General features: G+C 38.4%; 1 protein-coding gene and 1 long non-coding RNA gene across 5 annotated transcripts in view; one reads left to right on the forward strand and one right to left on the reverse strand.

Annotated features, from left to right (window-relative positions):
* COLEC12 (collectin subfamily member 12) overlaps positions 1-22,365 on the forward strand; it is a 233,281-nt gene extending 210,916 nt beyond the window's left edge. For all 3 annotated transcript variants that reach the window (XM_053664309.1, XM_053664310.1, XM_053664311.1), the window contains 2 exons: positions 7,886-8,031; positions 20,959-22,365. In XM_053664309.1, the coding sequence (XP_053520284.1) occupies positions 7,886-8,031; positions 20,959-20,978 (166 nt within the window). In that variant the 3' untranslated portion in view covers positions 20,979-22,365. The remainder of the gene's footprint in view (positions 1-7,885; positions 8,032-20,958) is intronic.
* Positions 1,783-23,184, reverse strand: part of LOC119057688 (uncharacterized) — a 33,751-nt gene continuing 12,349 nt past the window's right edge. The window contains exons 3-5 of one of the 2 annotated variants that reach the window (XR_008391414.1): positions 5,121-5,193; positions 4,333-4,417; positions 1,783-4,206 (exon numbers count right to left, since the gene is read on the reverse strand). This is a non-coding gene — a long non-coding RNA (uncharacterized LOC119057688). Of the gene's footprint in view, positions 4,418-5,120; positions 5,194-23,184 lie in introns of both variants that reach the window. The other variant, XR_008391413.1, reaches the window with a different exon arrangement.

The raw sequence follows: 23,184 nt of genomic DNA on the forward strand, positions 1-23,184 counted from the left end.
CTTTGCTTCTGCGGCCTCCAAGCACTGGTTCCTCACCTTCCCTTTCCCCTGCCACAGATTCCTTTTTACTCTTTCTACACACACTCACACTCATAAGCCCTTTTGAAATTGTTTCAGGGTTTTGTCATTACTGTTAAAGAGGAAATAGACAAGGGGAAAAGGCTGTCTCCTCTGCCTCTTGTAAACTATCCATGTTTTATGCTGATATCTGATTGAGGAAAGACAGTGCTGAAATAAATAGAAAGCAATAGTCACATGGAATAAATGCCAAAGGCTGAGGGCACACACAGATCTGGACTAAGGTTTATTTCCAGTAAAGCATATGACCCAACTCACTGACTCTTAGGGCCAGCAGCTGGGGAAAAGGATGGCATGGGAAACCATGTGCGATGTCTCAGAACAGGGTCTGAGACAGGGTCTTCAATGCTTCAGGTCCGCAAACCAACATAATTCCCAGAGAAAAACTGGAGGGCTGACATAACATTGCCAAGATTGTATTTGACAGTTATGGACATGAGTTTTTAAAATCACCTATCAACAAACCTCAGCACTATAAAAAACAAAGATAAGTCCAGGCTGGTGTAGCTCAGTGGATTGAGCATGGGCCTGTGAACCAAAGGATCGCGGTTCAATTCCCAGTCAGGGCACATGCCTGGGTTGCAGGCCAGTTCTCAGCGGGGGATGCACGAGAGGCAACCATACATTGATGTTCCTCTCCCTCTCTTCTTCCCTTTCCCTCTAAAGATAAATAAATTTTTAAAAAATCTTTAAAAACACTGATCCCTGTTAAAAAAAAAACAAAGATAAAACCTGCAATTCTTTTCAAGAAATGACAGCTGACCATCATACACACACACACACACACACATACACACACACACAGTCCTTATTTTTCTCCTTTCACCACAGACCTGTGAAAACTTCACTGAGGCCAGCACCAGCCCTCTGACTGGAGATTGGGATCCACTGGGCCCCAGCCCTGTGGTAACATTCAGTGAGTTGTCCTGGGGCAGCCACTGTGAGCCAGCCTCCCTGCTGGCCTGGAGGATCCTTTCCAGAGTGTGTGGGTAACAATATGAGTGAGAGGCAGTGTTCTTCCACTTATATAAGAAAATCTGATTTCCAGGACCACATATGTATCAACCCCAAATGTCGACACAGGAAAGAACAGGGCTTCAAAAGAGATTTCAACATTCGTCTCTCAGTAACTGTAGGACAAGGAGAAAAACCAGAAGGGATAGTAAGCACTGCCACTTAAATTGACTTCACGCACATTATGGAACATTTCATCCAACAATTACAAATATATACTCTTTTCAAATGCTTATGGTACATTCACCAAGATAAACTATTCACTGGGCCCTCTAACAAGTTAGTCTTAATAAATTTATTTTTTAAGCTTTTATTTACTTGTTTTTTAGAAGAAAGGGAAGAGAGGGAGAAAGAGAAGGAGAAACATTGATGTCACAGAGAGATATCAATTGGTTGTCTCTCACAAAACCCCAACCAGGGACCAGCCTGCAATCCAGGCATGTGCCCTGAGTGGGAATCGAACCTGAGATCTTTTGGTTTGCAGGATGATGCCCAACCCACTGAGTTACACCAGTTAGGGCAAGTCTCGATACATTTAAAAGCAATGGAATTATACAGAGTATATTCTCTGACCAAAACAAAATTAAATTAGAAATCAAGAACAAAAAAAAAAAAAACCCTGGAAAATCCACAAATATTTAGAAATCAAAGAACACATGTCTAAATAACCCATGGGCCAGAGGAAAAAAAAATCACAAAGGAAAATTTCAAATGTTTCAAACAAAATGAAAACACAACATACAAGGTTTCTTGGGATGCAGCTAAAACAGTGTTTAGAGAGCATTTATAGCTTTACAACACTTTAAGAAAATTTTAGTTTCCGGCCAAGATGGAACCTTGTGTAGGTAGAAACACTATGCTTCCTCGCACAACCAAAAGAAGGATAATAACCAATTTAAAAACAATAAACAGCCAGAAATTCCAGAAAATTAAATTGAATGGAACTCAGACAACCAAGGAGTTAAAGAAACATTCATCCAGACCAGTAGGAGGGACAGAGACAGGAGATGGGCAGCTGAGTGGATTGGCCCCTCCCCACCCAGTGAATACCACCCCTCACAATGTAACAGGTATAAAACAAGGAAATGTGGCCCAAATGAAAGAACAGATCAAAACTCCAGGAAAAGAGCTAAACAATGAAGAGATAGACAACCTATTAGATGCAGAGTTTGAAACACTTATAATCAGGATGCTCACAGAATGGATTGAGCCCAATCACAAAATGAAGGAGAAAATGAAGGTTACCCAAAGTGAATAAAGCAAAATATATAGGAAACAAACAGTGAAAGGAAAGAAACAGAGACTCAAATCAATGATTTGGGACAAAAGGGAGAAATAAACATCCAACTGGAATGGAATGAAGAAATAAGAATCCATAAAAATGAGGAGAGTCTTACAAACCTCCAGGACAACTTTAAATGTTCCAATATCCAAATCATAGGGGTACCAGAAGAAGAAGAGGAAAAGCAAGAAATTGAAAACTTATTTGAAAAAATAGCGAAGGAAAAATTCCCCAGTCTGGCAAAGGAAATAGACTTCCAGTCAGTCCAGGAAGCTCAGAGAGTCCCAAAGAAGTTGGACCCAAAGAGGAACACACCAAGGCACATCATAATTACATTACCCAAGATCAAAAAGAAGGAGAGAATCTTCGAAGCAGGAAGAGATAAGGAGACAGTTACCTACCAAGGAGTTCCCATCAGACTGTCATCTGATTTCTCAAAAGAGACCTTGCAGGCAAGAAGGGGCTGGAAAGAAGAACTCCAAGTCATGAAAGGCAAGGACCTACATCCAAGATTGCTCTACCCAGCAAAGCTTTTATTTAGAATGGAAAGGCAGAGAAAGTGCTTCCCAGATAAGGTCAAGTTAAGGGAGTTCATCATTACCAAGCCCTTGTTATATGAAATGTTAAAGGGACTTATCTAAGAAATATAAGATCAAAAACTATAAACAGTAATTTGACAACAAACTAACAACTATCAACAACTGAGCCTAAAAAACTAAAACTAAAACTAAGCAAACAACCAGAACAAGAACAGAATCAGACAAATGGAGGGGTTTCAGTGGGGAGGGGAAGAATGGAGGGGGAAAGGTACAGGGAATAAGAAGCATAATTGGTAGGCATAAGATAGATGGGGGAAGGTTAAGAATAGTATAGGAAACAGAGAAGCCAAAGAACTTACATGTATGACCCATGGACATGAACTAAGGTGCAGAGAGGATGCTGGCAGGTGGGGGATGAAAGGTGGAGGGGAATAAAGAGGGAAAAAATTTGGACAACTGTAATAGCATAATCAAAATATACTTATAAAAGAATATAAATAAATATTAGAAATAACATGGAGGTAGAATTTTAACAACAACTTAATGGTTATATGATACGAAACTCTAGTGCTCTCACTGAGCAATTCAGAATGCAATTAGCCAAATTAAAGAATGACAGAGATACAGTCTCTCATCAAAGTCGAGAGAATATAAGGCCCTCAGAGGAGAAAGGGTTAAGAAAGAATCTTGGTGCACTTGAAGCAATCAAGCAAAATATGTTTTTATGTTTAAGTGAGTCATTGTATATAACCAGTAAATAATAGCTATGAAAAAAATGAAAGAAAAAAATTTAAGTTGAAAATCAACAATCTAAAGTTCTGCTAGCCAAGCATAAAAGAAGAACAAATTAACCCCATAGTAAGTAGAAGGAAGGAAACAATAAAGAATGGAAAGCAGTGGAACAGAAGACAGACCAGCCAGAGAGAATCAGTGAGCCAGGGGCATGTCAAAGCTAATCTTTCTACTCTTGATGGAATAAATGCAGGTCCATCATTTGACAGAGGTTGTCACTGTTAACAGAGGTGATCTGTTAGCACAGGGGAATCAGACATGGGTGGGGTGTGTAGACTCTGCCCACTTGGTCAGAGCAGAACTGTGAGGTAGCATTTTAAGGCCTTGCCTGCCCACTTGGCTTGCAGTTGGCCACTGTAGATCACCAGAGATGTGATATTCTTCCTGAGGGTTTCCCAAAACACAGTGAATCTGCTTTATTCTTGCCCACTTCTTGGTCCCCTGCACAGCACATCACTTGGTGGGAGTATGCTGTCGATCTATGAGTAACGGTTCTCACCTCTGCATCACAAAGAGAAAACATGGGTAGCCTTTCCATCCACACAGACTGTTCAGTGTAATATATACCGTGATTTTTAGAGTAGAGAGACAGAATGGTGGGGACCAGAAGGAACTCCTCAGTGTCACCTCACTCAGTAGTCCATGCTTCATGTTGCTGTCAGAGGGGCACTGGCGTGGGCCGCGAGAGAGTGCAGTCTTCCACTGGACAGACCTCTAGAGTGGAAGAGAATTCTACAGCAAAAAAGTGCTTCTCACTAGTAAGATTTTCCTGGTTTGAGGTCAGGCTCTTACCAGCAGAAGTTTTTTGGCCATGAAGCCTCAGTCAAGCTTGTGGTCAGTGAGAAAGTTACTAAATTGAGAGATTGGAAGAGGGGAATCCCAAGAGTCAGATGTGTTCTGTCTCCATTAGGATCAGCCAGGATCCCTGGGAAGGGGTGACTGTTGGGGGGGGGGGGTCACATCCACAAGCCGATGTGCTTATGTGTTTCCAGCTCACTGGAACATTGAATCCAAGTGCTTCCCAGGACCCTGGTATACTTATAATATGGGTGTGTTGCTACCCAACCACTTCTGTGATGTGTGTATTATAATATGAGATTCAGGGATTTTCAGCCTAGGTCTCTGCCATTCTTTTCCCAAAATCTATCCATGAATGAATGAACTTGTTCTACTTAAGCTGTGTTTTATCTCCAAATACATGCATTCTGTTTATCTAACATGTTCTGTTCTGTTTTATTACAAACATGTAGACTGAGAGGGTTTCAACAAATCACTCCATGTGATTTTAGCTTTTCCAAAGAGATGCTTTGAGACTCTGGGTACTCAGTCTACAGGACAGATTCCCCCGAGGCTGGAGCCTCGGTCAGGACTCCAGCACCCACTCACACGGGGCCCTCCTCACTCACACTGCTCACCTCCACAGAACTGCATTCTACTTTTTGTCCTGAAGGAAATGCCTTGAGTCCTGTAGGTGAAGAATTTAATGACCTGGGAAAACAAATGGAAAATTGTGATAAGAAATTACTTGTGAGCCCTGGCTGGTGTAGCTCAGTGGATTGAGCGCGGGCCTGCAAACCAGATGATCGCAGTTTGATTCCCAGTCAGGGCACATGCCTGGGTTGCACGCCAGTTCCCAGCAGGGGATACAAGAGAGGCAACTATACATTGATATTTCTCTCCCTCTCTCCTTCCCTTCCCCTCTAAAAATAAATAAATAAAATCTTAAAAAACAGAAGAAATTACCTGTGATATCAGTTATCTTTTTGTCTGGTCTATAAATCCCTTTTATTTACTAAAAATGACAAGGAAATGCAAAGTATAAATATTATGCAGGTCTTCTATCAGAAATCATATTTATACAATTTCCCAATTCACTGAGAAATAAAAAATATTGAATGTCCCATCATTATACATTTAAGAATCACAGGTCTCAAATTTGATTAACAAAATTGGAATTGAGCCCCCTTACATTACTGGCACAAATAAACAAAATATACATCCACAAAAGCAAACTACTCTGGCATCATTGACATTTCCAGAGGGGTTCAGAGGGGCAAGGTAGACAGAAATGCACAGAAAAGCATCCATGTGAAGGTAAACTGTTTTTCCTTCCAACTTCATCTCTCTGGCATGACTGTGGCAATCTGGGATTTTTCATTCAGTTTTTCTTGCCCGGTATGTGAGTTCTGTGAGAGGGCCGGGCTGTCTGTTCACCACACTGCTGTGCTGCCATCACCCTGAACTATCCCTGACCCAGAGTAGATGCCCTGCTGATGTCTGTTGTGTGAAGGTGTGAATGAAGTACTATTTTTAACTCTTCCTCCTGTCATCCCATTTTTACTCTCCTCAGTTGACAGTTTCACCTAAATTACCTTTTTATCACTAGTCTTATTTAAATAAGGTCACTCATTCTTTTTTAAAGATCCCCTTTAACTGTAAATTTCAAATGTCCTTTCCCACGGTCCTCTGGTTTTATTGGTTTTCTTGTCAATAGACTAGGACAATTGGGCTCTTATCCTTGGGTGGTTTTAGGCCACACTATGGCTGCTGGAATAATGTCATAGTTTATGGGAAATGCCTCCTGCTCCAGATGTTCTTTCAGATCCTCCACATAAGACAAGCTTGTCCTCTCAGGTAACCACAGGCTTCTGTGCAAGCCCTGCTTCTTAGAGAAAATTTACTTTCCAGTTTTGAGTCTTGGAAGCATGTCTAACTTATTGCATGGAAACAGAATCAAGAACAGCAAACCCTGGCAAAGTGCTGATTTGAGCGGCGGCATCAAGCCCAAGTGAACTCATCCTAAATAAAACTTGTTTTTAAGAATCCGTCTTCCAAAAAAGGCGTGAAATGTATGAGTCATTGTTAGTAAGATTAAATTACTATTTCTTTCTAAAACAATCAGCCATCTACAACTTAACCAGACAACCATAACCAAGTGTTTATAATTATAGGTTCTTGTATATGGAGAGTCTCTCACTTTCTCTGCCTGACTTTTTCACTTCTTACAGCAACAAGGTATGGAAATACACAAAGATTCCTCTCTGGATTCTCACAAGAGTGTGTGCATGTATCATATCCACAGAGTGCATATAAATTCACACACAAATATTTACACACATGCCCAGAAGTCAGCATTGCCATACACACTAGAACATTTTTGTCCATCTCACTGTGTTGAAGAAGGAGTTACCCTCTTAGCATTGTGATGAAGCAGCTCAATGAGTTGATTTCATTGTGACCAAGAAAACCTAGTGGGAAGATCCTGTAAACACATTATAGGCAGACCTCATATCTAGAGCACACAATAAAGCAAGTCATAATCTTTTTGCTGGTGAAGAGTCTTGCCATCAATTTGTAAAATAAAAAAAAAACCTCCTGTGAAGCATAATAAAACAAAGCACAATAAGATAAGGTACACTGTATTCTGCAAAATAGTTAATTATTATTCTGAATAAGAGTATGCACAGATTTTTAAAATTTTTTTTATTTAGTTATTTTTCGAGTACAGTTTTTTGTCTATTTCTCCCATCCCAGCCCCCCCCCCCGCCCCATGCTCCCCACCTCCCTCCCATTTCCACCCCACTTAGTTCTCGTCCCTGTGTCCTTCATATTTGTTCCTCCAAATCCCTCCACTTTTTCCCCCTTAAATTCCCTTCCCTCTCCCCTCTGGTCACTGTCCGCTTCTTCTCTATTTCAGTGCTTTTTATTCTGCTTGCTTGTTTGTTTTGTTGTTTAGCTTCCTGTTAAAGGTGAGATCCTATGGTATTTGTCTTTCAACACCTGGCCTATTTCACTCAGCATAATGCTTTCCAGTTCCATCCATGTCGTTGCAAAGGGTAGGAGCTCCTTCTTTCTCTCTGCTGCATAGAATTCCATTGTGTATATGTACCACAATTTTTTGATCCACTCATTTACTGACAGGCACCTAGGTTGCTTCCAACTCTTGGCTATTGTAAATTGTGCTGCTATGAACATTGTGGTGCATAGGTTCTTTGAAATTGATGTTTTAGGATTCTTAGGATATAATCCTAGCAGATGCACGGACTTTTAAACAATGTATTTTCATTCTAGGACAAATGACGTGCTTCAGTTTTGTTTTTTCTGTTTCCCCACTGCTCTGGGATAAAGACAACTTCTACCTGACTTTGAAAGTAACACTCAATTTCTGTTTTGTTAAAAGAAATTGGAAAGCTGGACAGCCAGATAACTGGGGCTATGGCCAAGGGCCAGGAGAAGACTGTGCTGGGCTGATTTATGCTGGGCAGTGGAACGATTTCCAGTGTGAAGACCTCAATAACTTCATATGCGAAAAAGACAGGGAGACAGGTAAGCAATAAAGGGGATTTAAGAGGGAACTACAGAGCTTCTATCCTGTAAAAGGGTGAGATGACTCTGAATCCGGTCCTGCTTCTGCCACTTACTGTGTGGGCAGGTTATCAACCTCAGGGGAAAAATAATGGCATCCTCTCAATGAGGTTGTTGTGAGGACACAATAATAAATGTGCTTAATGTATAGGAAGTGCTGAGTAAATGTTAGACTAACTGGCTTGGGTTGTAATATTGTCGCTCAATTATTAACATATAGCACCAATGTTGTATCTTTTTCATAGACTTCCAAACACAGACAATTCCAGTAGCCAAGCATTTAATTCCCTGTGTATTTATTGAGCATTTACTATGGGCTGGATGTTGTGCTAAATAATAGAGGGATATACTCAGTGCCCTTATAAGTTAATAAGCCAAAGAGGCTTTTAGAGATTTTTTTTGTTTCAAAAGATACTTATCATAAGCTTCATTTATACATGAACTTCTTTAGAATGTGGGCTCTCAGTTTGCTTCATCAGAACTAGAGGTAAGAGTTTGTAGGGAGAAGGAGTGAATGCTAATAGGTATTCTTTTAGGGGTAATGAAAATGTTCTAAAATATGATTAGTCTTAAATTGTACAACTTTATGAATTTTTTAAAGATTTTATTTCTTTTCAGACAGGAGAAGGGAGGGTGAAAGAGAGAAAGAGAAACATCAATGTGTGGTTGCCTCTCACATGCCCCCTACTGGGGAATTGGCCTGCAACCCAGGCCTGTGCCCTGACTGGGAATCAAACCGGCGGCCCTTTGGTTTGCAAGTTGGTGCTCAATCCACTGAGCCACACCAGTCAGGAACATTGTGAATATTATAAAAAACCACTTCAATTGTATACTTTAAATAATATGTAAATTATATCTTATTAAGTCTATCTAAAAAAAAGTTGGTAGGAGACCTTGGAGGGCAGGCACTATTTTTGCACTCTCCTTCTGCCATGTTGCTGAGTGCCAGTATCTTTCTAAAGGGTACCTCAGTTTTTTGCAGATGCTTCCCAGGGGACATCCCTAGACCACCTGGTTCTCATGGCCAGGAGAGCTTGCATTCCTGAGTCTAATGGGGCTATAATAGAAACAGTTCTTGGCCAGCTACCACCCACCCCTAGAGTATAGCACACACAGCAGAATGAACTACACCCCCCAGTCCTTCTGTGAAAGAGACCTAGTTGCTTGTTCTGGAGCTTTGGCATGAGAGACCAGCATCTGGTTTAGAGCACACCAAGGGGACTACTGAGGCCGGCGGACACAACCTTTTCACAACCCCTCTGCCTCACTCCAGGTCATCAGCATCTCCCAAAAAGGAACTTGTACATTCATTTGGTGCCCTGATCTTTGTGACAACCTCTCAGGAGACTCTTCTGGGTCACCCAGCCCTGGGGGCCAGTGGGGCTTCACTTGTGGTACCATATATATTTGCACATTATACCATACTGTATATATTTGCATATTTTAAAAGCTGCTGCCTAAGGATGTGGACTCTAATCAGTCTGCATCTGGGTGCTGAGTGAAGTCCTCCCCTTTGGGACACTGACAGGTCTTCAAACTGCCTCCACTACTGGGGGTGACTAATTATAAAACAGGCTTCTTGGACAATGACAAGAATTTGGGAGACAACCAAGAGCTAGGGCAAGGTTCAGTGATAAGTTTCATCTCCTATACAATGCTGCTCCCTCAAGACTGACAAAGGTGGTCTTTTATCTAATGCATAGAAACCAATATAGAAAATCAAAGTAAATAAACAAAGAAAAATGTGTTTCAAACAAAAGAACAAGATAAAACTTGAAAAATGCCTTAATGAAATGGAGATAATTTACCTGATAAAGATGCTCACCAAACTTGGGAGAAGAATGGATGAATGAATGTACTGGGAACTTCATCAAAGAAATAGAAAATGTAAGAAAGTCCCCAAAAGAAGTCACAGAGCTGAAGAATACAATAACTGCAATGAAAAATAAACTAGTGGAATTCAACAGTATACTAGATGAAGCAGAGGAAAGGCTCAGTGAAGTCAAGAAGAGAGCAGTGGAACTCACCTATTCAATCAGCAAAAAGGAAAAACAGAATTAAAAAAATGAAGACAGCTTAACAGACTTATGAGACCAGTGGACCAACATTCATATTATAGAGTTCTCAGAAGGGAAAATGAGACAAAGGGACAGAAACTTATTTGAAGAAATAGTGGTTGAAAATGTCCATAACCTAGGAAAGAAAACAGACATCCAAATCCAGGAAACCCAGAGAATTCCAAATAAGGGAATTCCAAAAGTTGTCCTTCAGGATGGGAATAAGATTTAAATTTTTTAGAGAAGCAAAAGCTAAAGGATTTCATTATCACTAGACTAGTCTCACAAAAAATGTTAAAGGAACTTCTTTAAGCTGAAAAGAAAGGGTGCTAATTAGTTACAGGGAAATATGAAAGTATAAATTTCACTGATAAAGGTAAATATATAGTAAAATTCAGAATAATCTCATTTTGTAAAGATGTGGGATTAATCACTTATAAAGCTGTTATGAAGACTGAAAGACAAAGGTAGTAAAAATAACTGTAACTGATAATTTGTTAAGGTTTACACGAGAGCAAAAGATGATCACTGTGACATCAAAAACAAAAGTGATAGGGGAAGAGTAAAATGTAGAGCTTTAGAATGTGATCAAACTTAAGTTGTTGTTAACTTAAAACAGACTGTTATAAGTTATGTGTAAGCCATATAGTAAGCACAAAGCCAAAACCTATACTAGATACACAGATAATAAAGAGAAAGAAATCTAAGCACACCAGTGATGAAAATCATCAAATCACAAAGGAAGCAAGAGAAGTAGAAAGGAGCAGAGGAACTGCAAAACCACCAGAAAACAATTAACAAATGGCAATCAGTACATACTTCTCAATAATTACTTTAAGTGTAAATGGATTAACTTCTCCAGTCAAAAGACATATAGTGGCTGGATAGATGTAAATACAATTTATATATTGCCTAGAAGAGATTCATTTCAGTGAAGAACACACACAGATGGAAAAAGATATTCCATGCAAATGAAAACCAAAAGAAAGCTGGGGTATATATATTTATATCAGACAGAATAGTGTTTAAAACAAAAACTGTAATAAGAGACAAGGCATTACATAATGATAAAGGACCCAATCCAACAAGAGGTTATGATATTTATAAATGTGTACCTAGCATAGAAGCATCTAAATATGTAAAGCAAATATTAACCAAACTAAAGAGAAAAATAGATAGCAATACCATAATAGTAGACAACTTTAGTGGGTAGATCATCCAGACAGATAACTAATAAGGAAACATTGGCCTTAAACAACACATTAGATCAGAGAGACTTAACAGATACTTAATATTTCATCCAAAAACAACAAAATACACATTCTTCTCAAGTATACATGGAACACTGTCCAGGATATATATCATTTGTTAGGCCACAAAACAGTCTTAATAAATTTAAGAAGGCTAAACTCATATCAAGCATCTCTTCTGACCACAATTATGAGAAACTAGAAATGAATTATAAGAAGAAAACTGGAAAATTCACAAATATGTGGAGTTTAAACAGCATGCTACTTAACAACCTATGGATCAAAGAAGAAAGCAAAAGTGAAATAAAAATATACTTTGAGACAAATAAAAATGGAAATGCAGCATACCAAAACTTACGACATTCAGCAAAACCAGTTTTAAGAGGGAATTTCATTGTGACAAATGCCTACATCAAGGAACAAGTTGGGGAGGAGCTATAAGGGGAATAAATGATAATGGAAAAAATTACAAAAAAATACACTTCCAGTCAAGACGGAGGCATAAGTAAACACGCTTTGCCTCCTTGTCAACCACACAAAGAATAACAACTGGACCTCAAAACAAATAACACCCAAAACTATCAGAAAATTAAGCTGTGTGGAAGTCCAATAACCAAAGATTTAAAGAAGCCACATTCTTGCCCTGGCTGGTGTGGCTCAGTGGATTGAGCATGGGCTGTGAACTGGGGGGTTGCCAGTTCAATTCCCAGCCAGAGCACATGCCTGGGTTGCAGGCCAGGTCCCCGGTGGAGGCCATGTGGAAGGCAGCCACACATTGATGTTTCTGTAACTCTCTCCCTCCCTTCCCCTCTCTCTAAAAATATGTAAATAAAATCTTTTTTTAAAAAAGCCACATTCTAAAGCCATGGTAGTAAGACAAAGAGTCAAAGCAGCTCCTCCTAATACACAGAAACAAACACAGGGAGGCTGCCAAATTGAGGAGACAAAGAAATATGGCCCAAAGGAAAGAACAGAACAAAACCCCAGAAAAAGAACTAAGTGAAATGGAGATAACCTATCAGATGCAGAGTTCAAAACACAGGTGATCAGGATGCTCAAAGAACTCATTGAATATGGGAATAAAATAAATACCCAGGAAGATATTAAGGTTACACTAAGTAAAATAAAGATAAATCTACAGGGAGTCAACAGTAGAGGGGGTGAAGCCAGAATTCAAATCAACAATTTGGAACATAAGGAAGAAATAAGCATTCAACCAGAATAGCAAGAAGAGAAAGAATTCCAAAAAACTAGGACCAGAATTAAGTGCTTCTGGAACATCTCCAAATACACCAACATCCACATCATAGGGATGCCAGAAGGAAAAGAGGAAGAACAAGGAATTGAAAACTTATTTGAAAAAATAATGAAAGAAAACTCTCTACTTTGGTGAAGGAAATAGACACATATGTGCACTCAGAGAATGCACAAACAATCCCAAACAATTTGAACCCAAAGAGCGCCACAAGACACCTCATAATTAAAATGCCAAAGGTTAAAGATAAAGAGAGAATCGTAAAAGCAGCAAGAGAAAAGCAGAGAGTTACCTACAAAGGATTTCCCATAAGACTGTCAGCTGATTCCTCAAAAAAAACTTTGTAGGCAAGAAGGGGCTGGCAAGAAGTATTCAAAGTGATGAAAAGCAAGGACCTACAACCTAGATTACTTTTTCCAGCAAAGCTATAATTTAGAATGAAATGGCAGATAAAGTGCTTTCCAGACAAGGTAAAGCTAAAAGAGTTTATCATTACCAAGCCTTTACTATATGAAATGTTAAAGGGACTTACTTAAGAAAAAGAAGATCAAAACTATGAACATTAAACTGGCAACAAACTCACAACTATTAACAACTGAATATTTTTTAAAAAGAACAAACTAAACAAACAACCAGAACAGGAACAGAATCATAGATATGGAGATCACATGGATCAGTTTCCATACAGAAAATCAAACTGTATGGAAATCCCGACAACCAAAGAGTTAAAGAAACATGTTCCCTATCACCTGGGAGGTGGAAGGGGGTGAATGGGAGAAAAGGTGTAGAGATTAAGAAACATATGGGTAGGTACAAAATAAACAGAGGGATGTTAAGAATAGTATAGTAAATGGAGAAGCCAAAGAAGTTATATGCATGACCCATGGACATGAATTAAGGGGAGGATTGTGGAAGAGAATGGAGGTACTGGGTAGAGGGGCAAAGGGGGAAAAATTGGGATGGTTGTAATAACAATCAATAAAATATATTTAAAAAATAAATTAAAAAGAAAGAAACACAAAAAATGCCAAATAAACAACCTAACTCTATCTACATTTTCAGGAACTAGAGAAAAAAGAGCAAACGGAGTCCCAAATTAGTAGAAATAAGGAAATAACAAAGATAAGAGCAGAAATAAATAAGATACAGACTAAGAAAAACAATAGAAAAGATAGATGAAACAAAGAACTGGTATTTAAAAATATTTTTTTAATGACAAACCTTTAGCTAGACTCACCAAGAAAAAAAAAGATGTCCTTAAATAAATAAATAAAAGAGGGGCCCTGGCTGGGTGGCCCAGTTGGTTGGAGCATCATTCCATACACCAAAAAAATTGGGGATTCAATTCCCGCTCAGGGCACATACCTAGATTGCAGGTTTGATCCTTGGTGAAGGCACATATGGGAGGTCACCAGATATTTCTGTCTCTCCCTTCCTCTCTCTTAAAACCAATAAAACACATCCTCAGGCAATGGTTTTAAAGTAGGATAAGTGAGCACAGGCCTGCAAACCAAAGGATCCCAGTTTGATTCCCAGTCAGGGCACATGCCTGGGTTGCAGGCCAGTTCCCAACAGGGGATGTATGAGAGGCAACCATAGATATTTCTCTCCCTCTTTCCTTCCCTTCCTCTCAAAAGATAGATAAATAAAATCTTTTTTAAAAAGTGCTTTAGCTTAAAAAAAATAGAATAAGTGAAAGAGGGGACATTACAACTGATACCAGAGAAATAAAAAGGATCATAAGAGACTACTATGAACACAGTTATATACCAAAAAATTGGACAACCTAGAAGAAATAAATTCCTAGAAATATACAACCTACCAAAACTGAATTATGAAGAATAGAAAATCTGAACAGATCAATTACTACTAAGGACAGTGAATCAGTAATCAAAAACCTTCCTATAAACAAAAGCAGATGACTTCAGTGATAAATTCCATCAGACATTTAAAGAAGAATTAAAACCAGTCCTTCTCAAACTCTTCCAAAAAAAATAGAAGAGGAAGAAACACTTCCAAGCAGATTTTATGAGGCCAGCATTATCCTGATACCAAAGTGAGCCAAAGACACAATAAAATTACAGCCCCATATCTCTGATGAATATAGATACAAAAACCCTCAACAAAGTACTAGCAAACCAAATTCAACAATAAATTAAAAAAGGATTATATACTACAATAAACTGAGATTTATTCCATGGATATAAGGATGATTTAATATGTGCAAATCACTCAGTGTGATATACTACATTAACAAAATAAAGGATAAAAATTATATGATCACCTAGACTTCCATCCAAGATGGAGGCATAGGTAAACACACAGTGTTTCCTTGCACAACCAAAGTAAGGAAATCAAAAAAATTAAAAAACAACCAGAACTGACAGAAAATTTAACTGTATGGAAATCTGACAACCAAAGAGTTAAAGAAACATTCATCCAAACAGGTGGGAGGGGCAGAGACAAGCAGCCAGGTGGACAGGACTTGCAGCAAGGTGGGGGCTAGTGGAGCAGGAAGTCTCACATGTGTGTGCAGGTAAACCAGGAGGAACAAGTGGGGAGCAAGACAGACCACACAACCCAGGGGTCTAGTGTGGGGAAATAAAACTTCAAAACCTCTGACTGAAAAAATCTGTGGGGGTTGAGGTTGCAGGAGAAACTCACAGTCTCACAGGAAAGTTCACTGAAAAGACCCACAGAGCCCTAGAACGTATACAAGCCCACCCACCTGGGAATCAACACCAGCAGGGCCTACTTTGCTTGTGGATAGTGGAAGTGACTGAAGGCTGACAGAGAGCTGAACAAGTGGCATTGTTCCCTCTCAGACCCTTCCCCCACATATAGCACCACAGTGCAGCAAAGTGGGTTGTCCCACCCTGGTGAATACCTATGGCTCTGCCCCTTACTGTGTGATGGGGCACCAAGACAAAAAAAAAATGGCCCAAATGAAAGAACAGATCAAAGCTCCAGAAAAAATACAACTAAGTGATGAAGAGATAACCAACCTATCAGATGCACAGTTCAAAACACTGGTAATCAGGATGCTCACAGAATTGGTCGCAAAATAGAGGAAAAAGTGAAGGCTATGAAAAGTGAAATAAAGGAAAATGTACAGGGAACCAACAGTGAAGGGAAGGAAACCAGGACTCAAATCAATTGTTTGGAGCCAAAGGAAGAAATAAACAGTAAACCATGTCAGAATGAAGAAACAAGAATTCAAAAAAAAAAAATGAGAAGAGAGGCTTAGGAACCTCCGGGACAACTTTAAATGTTCCAACATCTGAATTATAGGAGTGCCAGAAAGAGAAGAGGAAAAGCAAGAAATTGAAAACTTATTTGAAAACACAATGAAGGAGAACTTCCCCAATCTGGCAAAGGAAATAGACTTGTAGGAAGTCCAGTAATCCCAGAGAGTCCCAAGGAAGTTGGACCCAAGGAGGAACACACCAAGGCACATCGTAATTACATTACCCAAGGTTAAAGATAAGGAGAGAATCTTAAAAGCAGCAAGAGAAAAGGAGACAGTTACCTACAAAGGAGTTCCCATTAGACTGTTAGCTGATTTCTCAAAAGAAACTCTACAAGCAAGAAGGGGCTGGAAAGAAGTATTCCAAGTCATGAAAGGCAAGGACCTACATCCAAGATTACTCTATCCAGCAAAGCCATCATTTAGAATGGAAGGGCAGATAAAGTGCTTCCCAGGTAAGACAAAGTTAAAGGAGTTCATGATCACCACCAAGCCCTTATTATATGAAATGTTAAAGGGACTTATCTAAGAAAAAGAATATCAAAAATATGAACAGTTAAAATGACAACAAACACAACTATCAACAACTCAACCTAAAAAGAAAAATAAAAACAAACTAAGCAAACAAATAGAATAGGAACAGAATCATAAATATGGAAATGACACAGAGGGTTATCAGTGGGGGAGGGGGAAGAAAGGGGAAATAAGTAGCACTAATGGTAGACAGAAAATAAACGGGGAGGTTAAGAATAGTATAGGAAATGTAGACGCCAAAGAACTTATATGCACAACTCATGGACATGAACTAAGGGCACAGGGATGTGGGTGGGAGGGGGTATACAGGTGGAGGGGAATAAAGGGAAGAAATGGGACAACTGTAATCGTATAATCAATAAAATATATTTTTAAAGTGGTTAAAAAATAAAATAGCCCTGGCTAATGTAGCTCAGTGGATTGAGCACAGGCCTGTGAAGCAAAGGGTCACTGGTTCGATTCCCAATCAGGGAACATGCCTGGGTTTCAGGCCAGGTCCCCAGTGGGGGACACATGAGAGGCAACCACACATTGATGTTTCTCTCCCAACTCTTTCTCCTTCCCTTCCCCTCACTCTAAAAATAAATAAATAAAATATTTAAAAATAAAAAATAAATTAAATAAAACAAGAAAAAATTATATGATCATCTCAATATGAGGGGGAACCCCAAAAAACAGGATATACTTACAAAAATTGTGTATTTATTCATACAAGTTTAAACTTCAGTCACATTCAAAGTACTCTCCATTTGATGCAGTATACCTTGAGAGATTTTTTCCACTGCTCAGAACAGTTTTTGAACTCATCAGTTTTGATGCCTTTAATGTTTATGCCATTTTTTGTTTTACCTCTTGCACATCGGCAAAATGTTTCCCTTTGAGGATTTTTTTTTCACCTGGGAAACAAACAAAAAAAAGTTGCTCGGGGCAAGACTGGATGAATAGGGAGGGTGGGGCATGGAGCTCATGCCATTTTTGGTGAAAAACTGCAGAACACTCAGTGCAGTGTGGGCAGGTGCACTCGCAAATCACCCATCATGAAATCGGCAAAAGCACTGAAAGAATCTTCACAAAAAAAAATTCACTGAAGCTGAACTGAGCTTCTCACTAGAATGCCAGCTGGTACACTGATACAGGTGGGTTCCTAGAACACTCACCTAACAAGCAAAGCCTGTACTACAAAAGGCCCACCCTCCAGAAAACAACTCCATTGGGGGGGTCCCCCTTCATAGATGAAGAAAAAACATTTGACAAAATTCAACATTTGTTTATGTTTTAGAAAAATCTTAACAGAGTGCATACTTTCCTATATATAGGGAACATACCTTCAAATAATAAAAGCCATATATGACAAGCCCACAATTAACATCATATGCAATGGTGAAAAGCTTAATTCTTTTTCTTTAAAATCAGGAACAAGACAAGAATCCCAACTCTTTCCACTTTTATTCAACACAGTATTGGAGTAAAATTTCCATTGCCCTAGCCACTGCAATTAGGAAAGAAAAGCATCCAAATCAGAAGTGAAGCAGTATAAGTGTCACTATTTGCAGGTGACATAATATTTTATAAAGAAAACCCTAAAGACTCCACCCCAAATTGTTAGAACTAATAAATTAATTCAGTAAATTTGTAAAATGTAAAATTAACAAACAAAAATCTATTTTGTTTCTACACACTACAACAAACTATGAGAAAGAAATTAGGAAAATAATCTCATTTACAATTACATCAGAAAGAATAAAACACCTAGGAATAAATTTAACCAAAAAAGTAAAAGACCTGTACACTGAAAACTATAAGACACTGATGAAAGAAATTGAAGAATACACAAATAAATGGCAAGATATCCCATGCTCGTGGATTGGAAGAATTAATATTGTTAAAATGTCTGTATAATCCAAAGCAAGTACAAATTTAGTACAGTGGCAACTTTCACAGAAATACAACAAACAATCCCAAAATTTGTATGAAACAAAAAAGATCCTAAGTAGCCAAAGCAGTATTGTGAAAGAAGGAAAAGGCTGGAGGCATCACACATCCTGATTTCAAGCTATATTACAAGGCTACAGTAATCAAAACAGCATGGTGTTGGCATAAAAACACACTATAGATCAATGGAACAGAAGAGAGAACCCAAATAAACACCCATTTGTATATGGCCAATGAATTTATGACAAAAAAGCCAAGAATATACAATGGGGAAAGGACCACCTCCTCAATAAATGGTGCAGAAAAGTGGATAGGCATATGCAAGAGAATAAAACTGTCTTATAGCATATACAAAAATTAACTCAAAATGGCTTAAAGACTTGAATATAAGACCTGAAACCATAAAACTCCCAGAAGAAAACAGACAATAAGCTCCTGACACCTTAACATCTGTCTTGGCAATAAAACTTTATGGATTGTTTACCAAAAGAAAAGGCAACAAAAGTAAAAATAAACAAGGGGGACTATATCAAACTAAAAAGCTTCCACATAGCAAAGGAAACAATCAACAAAATGAAAATACAACCTACTGAATAGGAGAAAATTTCACAAACCATAGATCATGTTGTAGGAGGCTAATATCCAAATATATATAAAGGACTCATCAATTCTAGTAAAAAAATCCAATTTAAAAATGGGCAAATGATCTGAATACATACTTTCCCAAAGACATACAGATGGACAACAAAGGCATTAAAAGATGCTCAACATCAGTAATCATCAGGAAAATGCAAATCAAAACCACAATAATACATCACACCTGTTTGAATGGTCATCATAAAAAGAAAAAAATAACAAGTGTTGGTGATTGTGCGGACAAAAGGGAACCTCTGTGCACTGTTGGGAGACTATAAATTATTTCAGTCACTATGGAAAGCAGTAAGCAGTTTCCTCAAGAAATTAAAAATAGAACAGCCATCTGATCCAACAATACCACTTCTGTGTATTTATCTAAATAAAATGAAACACTAACTCAAAAAGATACATGCACCCCCACATTGCAGTACTATTTATAACAGCCAAGACATGGAAGCAGCCTAAGCATCCACCGATGGCTGAGTGAATAAAGAAAATGTGGTATATACACAACGAGATATTATTCAGCCATAAAAGGGAAGGAAAATCTTGCTATCTGTGACAACATGAATGGACCTTAAAGGTATTATGCTAGGTGAAACAAATCAGACAGGGAAAGACAAATATGGTATGATCTCATATGTGGAATCTAAAAACAACTGGAACCCTTAGATACAGAGAAGAAACAGGTATTTGCCAGGGGCAAGGGTGGGAGGTAGGCAAAATGGGTGAAGGGAGTCAAAAGGTATAAACTTCCAGCTATAAAATAAGTAAGTCATAGGGATGTAATGTAGAGCCTGATGACTATAGTTGACAACACTGCATTATATATTTGAAAGTTGCTAAAAGAAAAAACTTCAAAGTTCTCATCATAAGAAAAAAACATTTTATAATAACAGAAGAGCAAGTTATCTTTATTTACTTAATTATTTCTTCTCTAGTATATTATTTTATTCCTTTAAAAATTTTTGTAGATGTATCAAGGTATAATTAACAAATAAAAATTACATATATTTAAGGTGTATGACGTGGTGTTCTGATATACATATATATTGGGAAATAATCATCACAATCAAGCTAATTAGCATACCTATCACTTCACATAGTTACCATTTGCCGTTTCTTTATGATGTGAAAACTTAAGTTTTACCCTCTTGGCAAACTTCAAGTATACAGTAAGCAGGTGTACATTGTTTCACACCATTTTATAATAGGGACCTCAGCATCCATGGATTTTGGTATCCACAGGGAGTCCTAGAACCAAATCACCCACAGATACAGAGGGATAGATGAAGTTTTGGGGTAGTCAAAGTTACATGTGGATTTTTGACTACATGGGGGATCAGCACCCCTATGTGGTTCAAGGGTCAGCAGTATTTACAAATATCAAATTATTGTTTTGTGCACCTGAAAGTAATGTAATGTCATATGTCAATTATATCTCAATTTTTTAAGTTGGTGGTAAACAGAAACCTCAAGTATATTTTGCTCAAATTACTTTTGATAGTGAATTGGGCACAAATTACCTATCTGTCCACTTGACACACACATATTAAATACCTCTAGTGTACCAGGCCCCAGTCCAGGTGATAAAGGTCTCGAGACCCATGAGGACCTCCCAGCATGGTCAGTTGCAGTGGAAGAACACAAATATCTGAACAAGAAATTACAGTAGAGTGACAAGTTACCCAGATTTGTCATTTGTTTGCCTTGTTTGGTCATTTGGGGTTTGAGTTGGGACTAGGCTTCCCAGAATGAAGCCTAGTCCCAACTAGGAGTTCAATTCTCCTTCAAAATGAAATTTACCTTTTACTTAATCTGAATAAGAACTTCTAGGCATTTCTTTGAAAAAATAAATATTATTGAATGATGTATTTTGGAATCTTTCCTATAAAAAATCATGTTCTTTTTTTTATTGTACATTAACATGATTCTTTAAAAAAAAAAACTAACACCATCCTTTTTCCTCTCTTTTAGTTCTATCATCTTCATTATAATGGATTGTGATGTAATAACATGAGCAGATTTTTGGACAATTCTCAAAGGCAAAGGATACTTCCTTCTGATTGCATCACCTGCTTACCAGATTGAAAAAAAGCACTGAAAATTAATTACTGAAAAAATTGACAGCTATTGTTCCTCACCATCTGCCATTACTCAAGGACTTTGGAACTAATATGTTCCTCTAGTACGACACATTGATTTTCAGTATGCAAATGGACTGAATCACATAGATTTTTCAGTCAGTAACTGTACAGTTATGCAAATCATATCTTCCAAAGTATGGAATGCTCCAATCATAAAAAGATTATCATTGGTTATCAAGCCTTAGGAAGAACTTCAACATATACTGTGTAAACAGTACCTTACATTTCTAAAATCCCAAATGTAGGAAAAATATGCAGACATAGAGATATATAGGCCAACTCTTAATAATATGAAATATACTTAAAGAGCTTTTAAAACTGTATTTTTATACAAAATACTTGCCTTTTTACAATTTTTTTCCTTTTTTAATCATTTTACCAATTAAATGGAGCCAAAGAAAACAATATGGTACTAATAAAAACTCATAGGGTTTGTCAGATTTAATTTTACCCAATGGCAAAGAATTTTTTTAGTTGTGGTTTTTTAAAATAATTAAATATGTATGTGTACATATATATTTTTAATGCATCATTTCCTCAGAGGAGCCAATCATGTGAAATGTCTAGAAATGCCCTTACAGATTTTGCCAATGTAGGTCAAGCCTGAGCATATCCATGGCTCAGTCAGGTGGGCTGTGCGTCAAGCCCATCACCAACTGACACCCTTGCCGTATGCCTGGCAGGCCCAGAGTTTAACTCAGGATGTGCGTCTTCTTCATTTTGGTGGAGCCAATGGTTGGTGGAGAGGCATCTGTTGGGAAAAGTGGAGCACTTGAATCTGGCTACCTAGAAGGCCCTGTTTTATGGGTGAGGTATTAGACCCATACCAGAGATGATACTGACTGTCAGGGAAGGATGGTGTCACATCAGCCAAAGGCAGAGGTGCTAGAAAGATGAGGACAGCTACGTGCTACCTGGAAAATTTGTTTACTTAAGTCAGGTTCTAAAAAAACATAATTCCAAGGCATATGCATGACAAAATGCAAGAATAAACTTTTGGCCACTTTGTTGAACTCTTGCAAAGAACCTTTCTTCTGAGCCTGTCTTTTACTCCTTGATTTGCCATGGAAAAGTCTAACATGAACTGTGCTAAAAATAGGCACTAGATATAACCAATGCGTAAAGGTAAGATTTCCACCCAACGGATTCCTTCTCCTCCCCTCCCAAGCTCCCCAGGCAGTGCTGCTACCCATTCCAAATACACCGGTAAAAGAATAAAGACAGAGTTTGACTTTTATACTTGCAGCTGTGTGGACTGTGTTGTCTTGCTCCTGGTCAACATTTGGGCCGTCTCTGCAGCTCAGGAACGGCCATCTCCTCAGCACCTTGTTGCCCTTCCATCCTGTCCACGTGGCCTGGTCAGGCTGGCAGGACCAACTATCATGTGCGCCCTGCGACACAGAGCAGGCACTGGACTCTGGTAGCTCTTCAGGCTCAAAACCTTTTACAGACTATACTCAATCCTCTATTATCCTCTCCCTATTTTTTCAAGGCTTATGTTCTGAAGCAACTTAAAATTAAGTGTCTGATGCCATTGTCAGAAAAGAATAGTGCTAGTGCCCACAACTGAGATTCAGGTACCTTTCCCAGCCCAGATAATAACTTATCAAGTGCTTATGATTTCTGTCAGGCACAGTAGGGAGGACTTCAGTCACATGATCTCAGGTAAGCCTCCCAGCAGCCCTATGAAGTAGGACTTACTATACTCCCCATTTTATAGAGAAAGGAGGAGGTCAAGGAGGTGATGTGATTTGCTGGGTCACATCATCACCAAGGGTTCAGAATTGAGCTTTGAAAACATCCTGATTTTCTTCAACTACCAGGGTCTTTCTTAATAGATCACTGAATAAAACTACATGAATCACATATTTACAAGATGCCTCATGTATTCCTTTGTGTGTTTATCTATTTACACACCAAGTTTCTATTCACCCACTCACTACTGATACTCTTTTGGAAGGAGAGTTTTGGTAAATATGATGAGGTTTTCAGGCATCTGACTTGCTACGTGCTCTGGACTGATGGAAACCATTTTTTTTAATGGCTCTTGAAAGAA

This window comes from Artibeus jamaicensis, unplaced genomic scaffold (genome assembly GCF_021234435.1).
Source record: "Artibeus jamaicensis isolate MK-2021 breed Jamaican fruit bat unplaced genomic scaffold, CSHL_Jam_final contig_354, whole genome shotgun sequence".
NCBI lineage: Eukaryota > Metazoa > Chordata > Mammalia > Chiroptera > Phyllostomidae > Artibeus > Artibeus jamaicensis.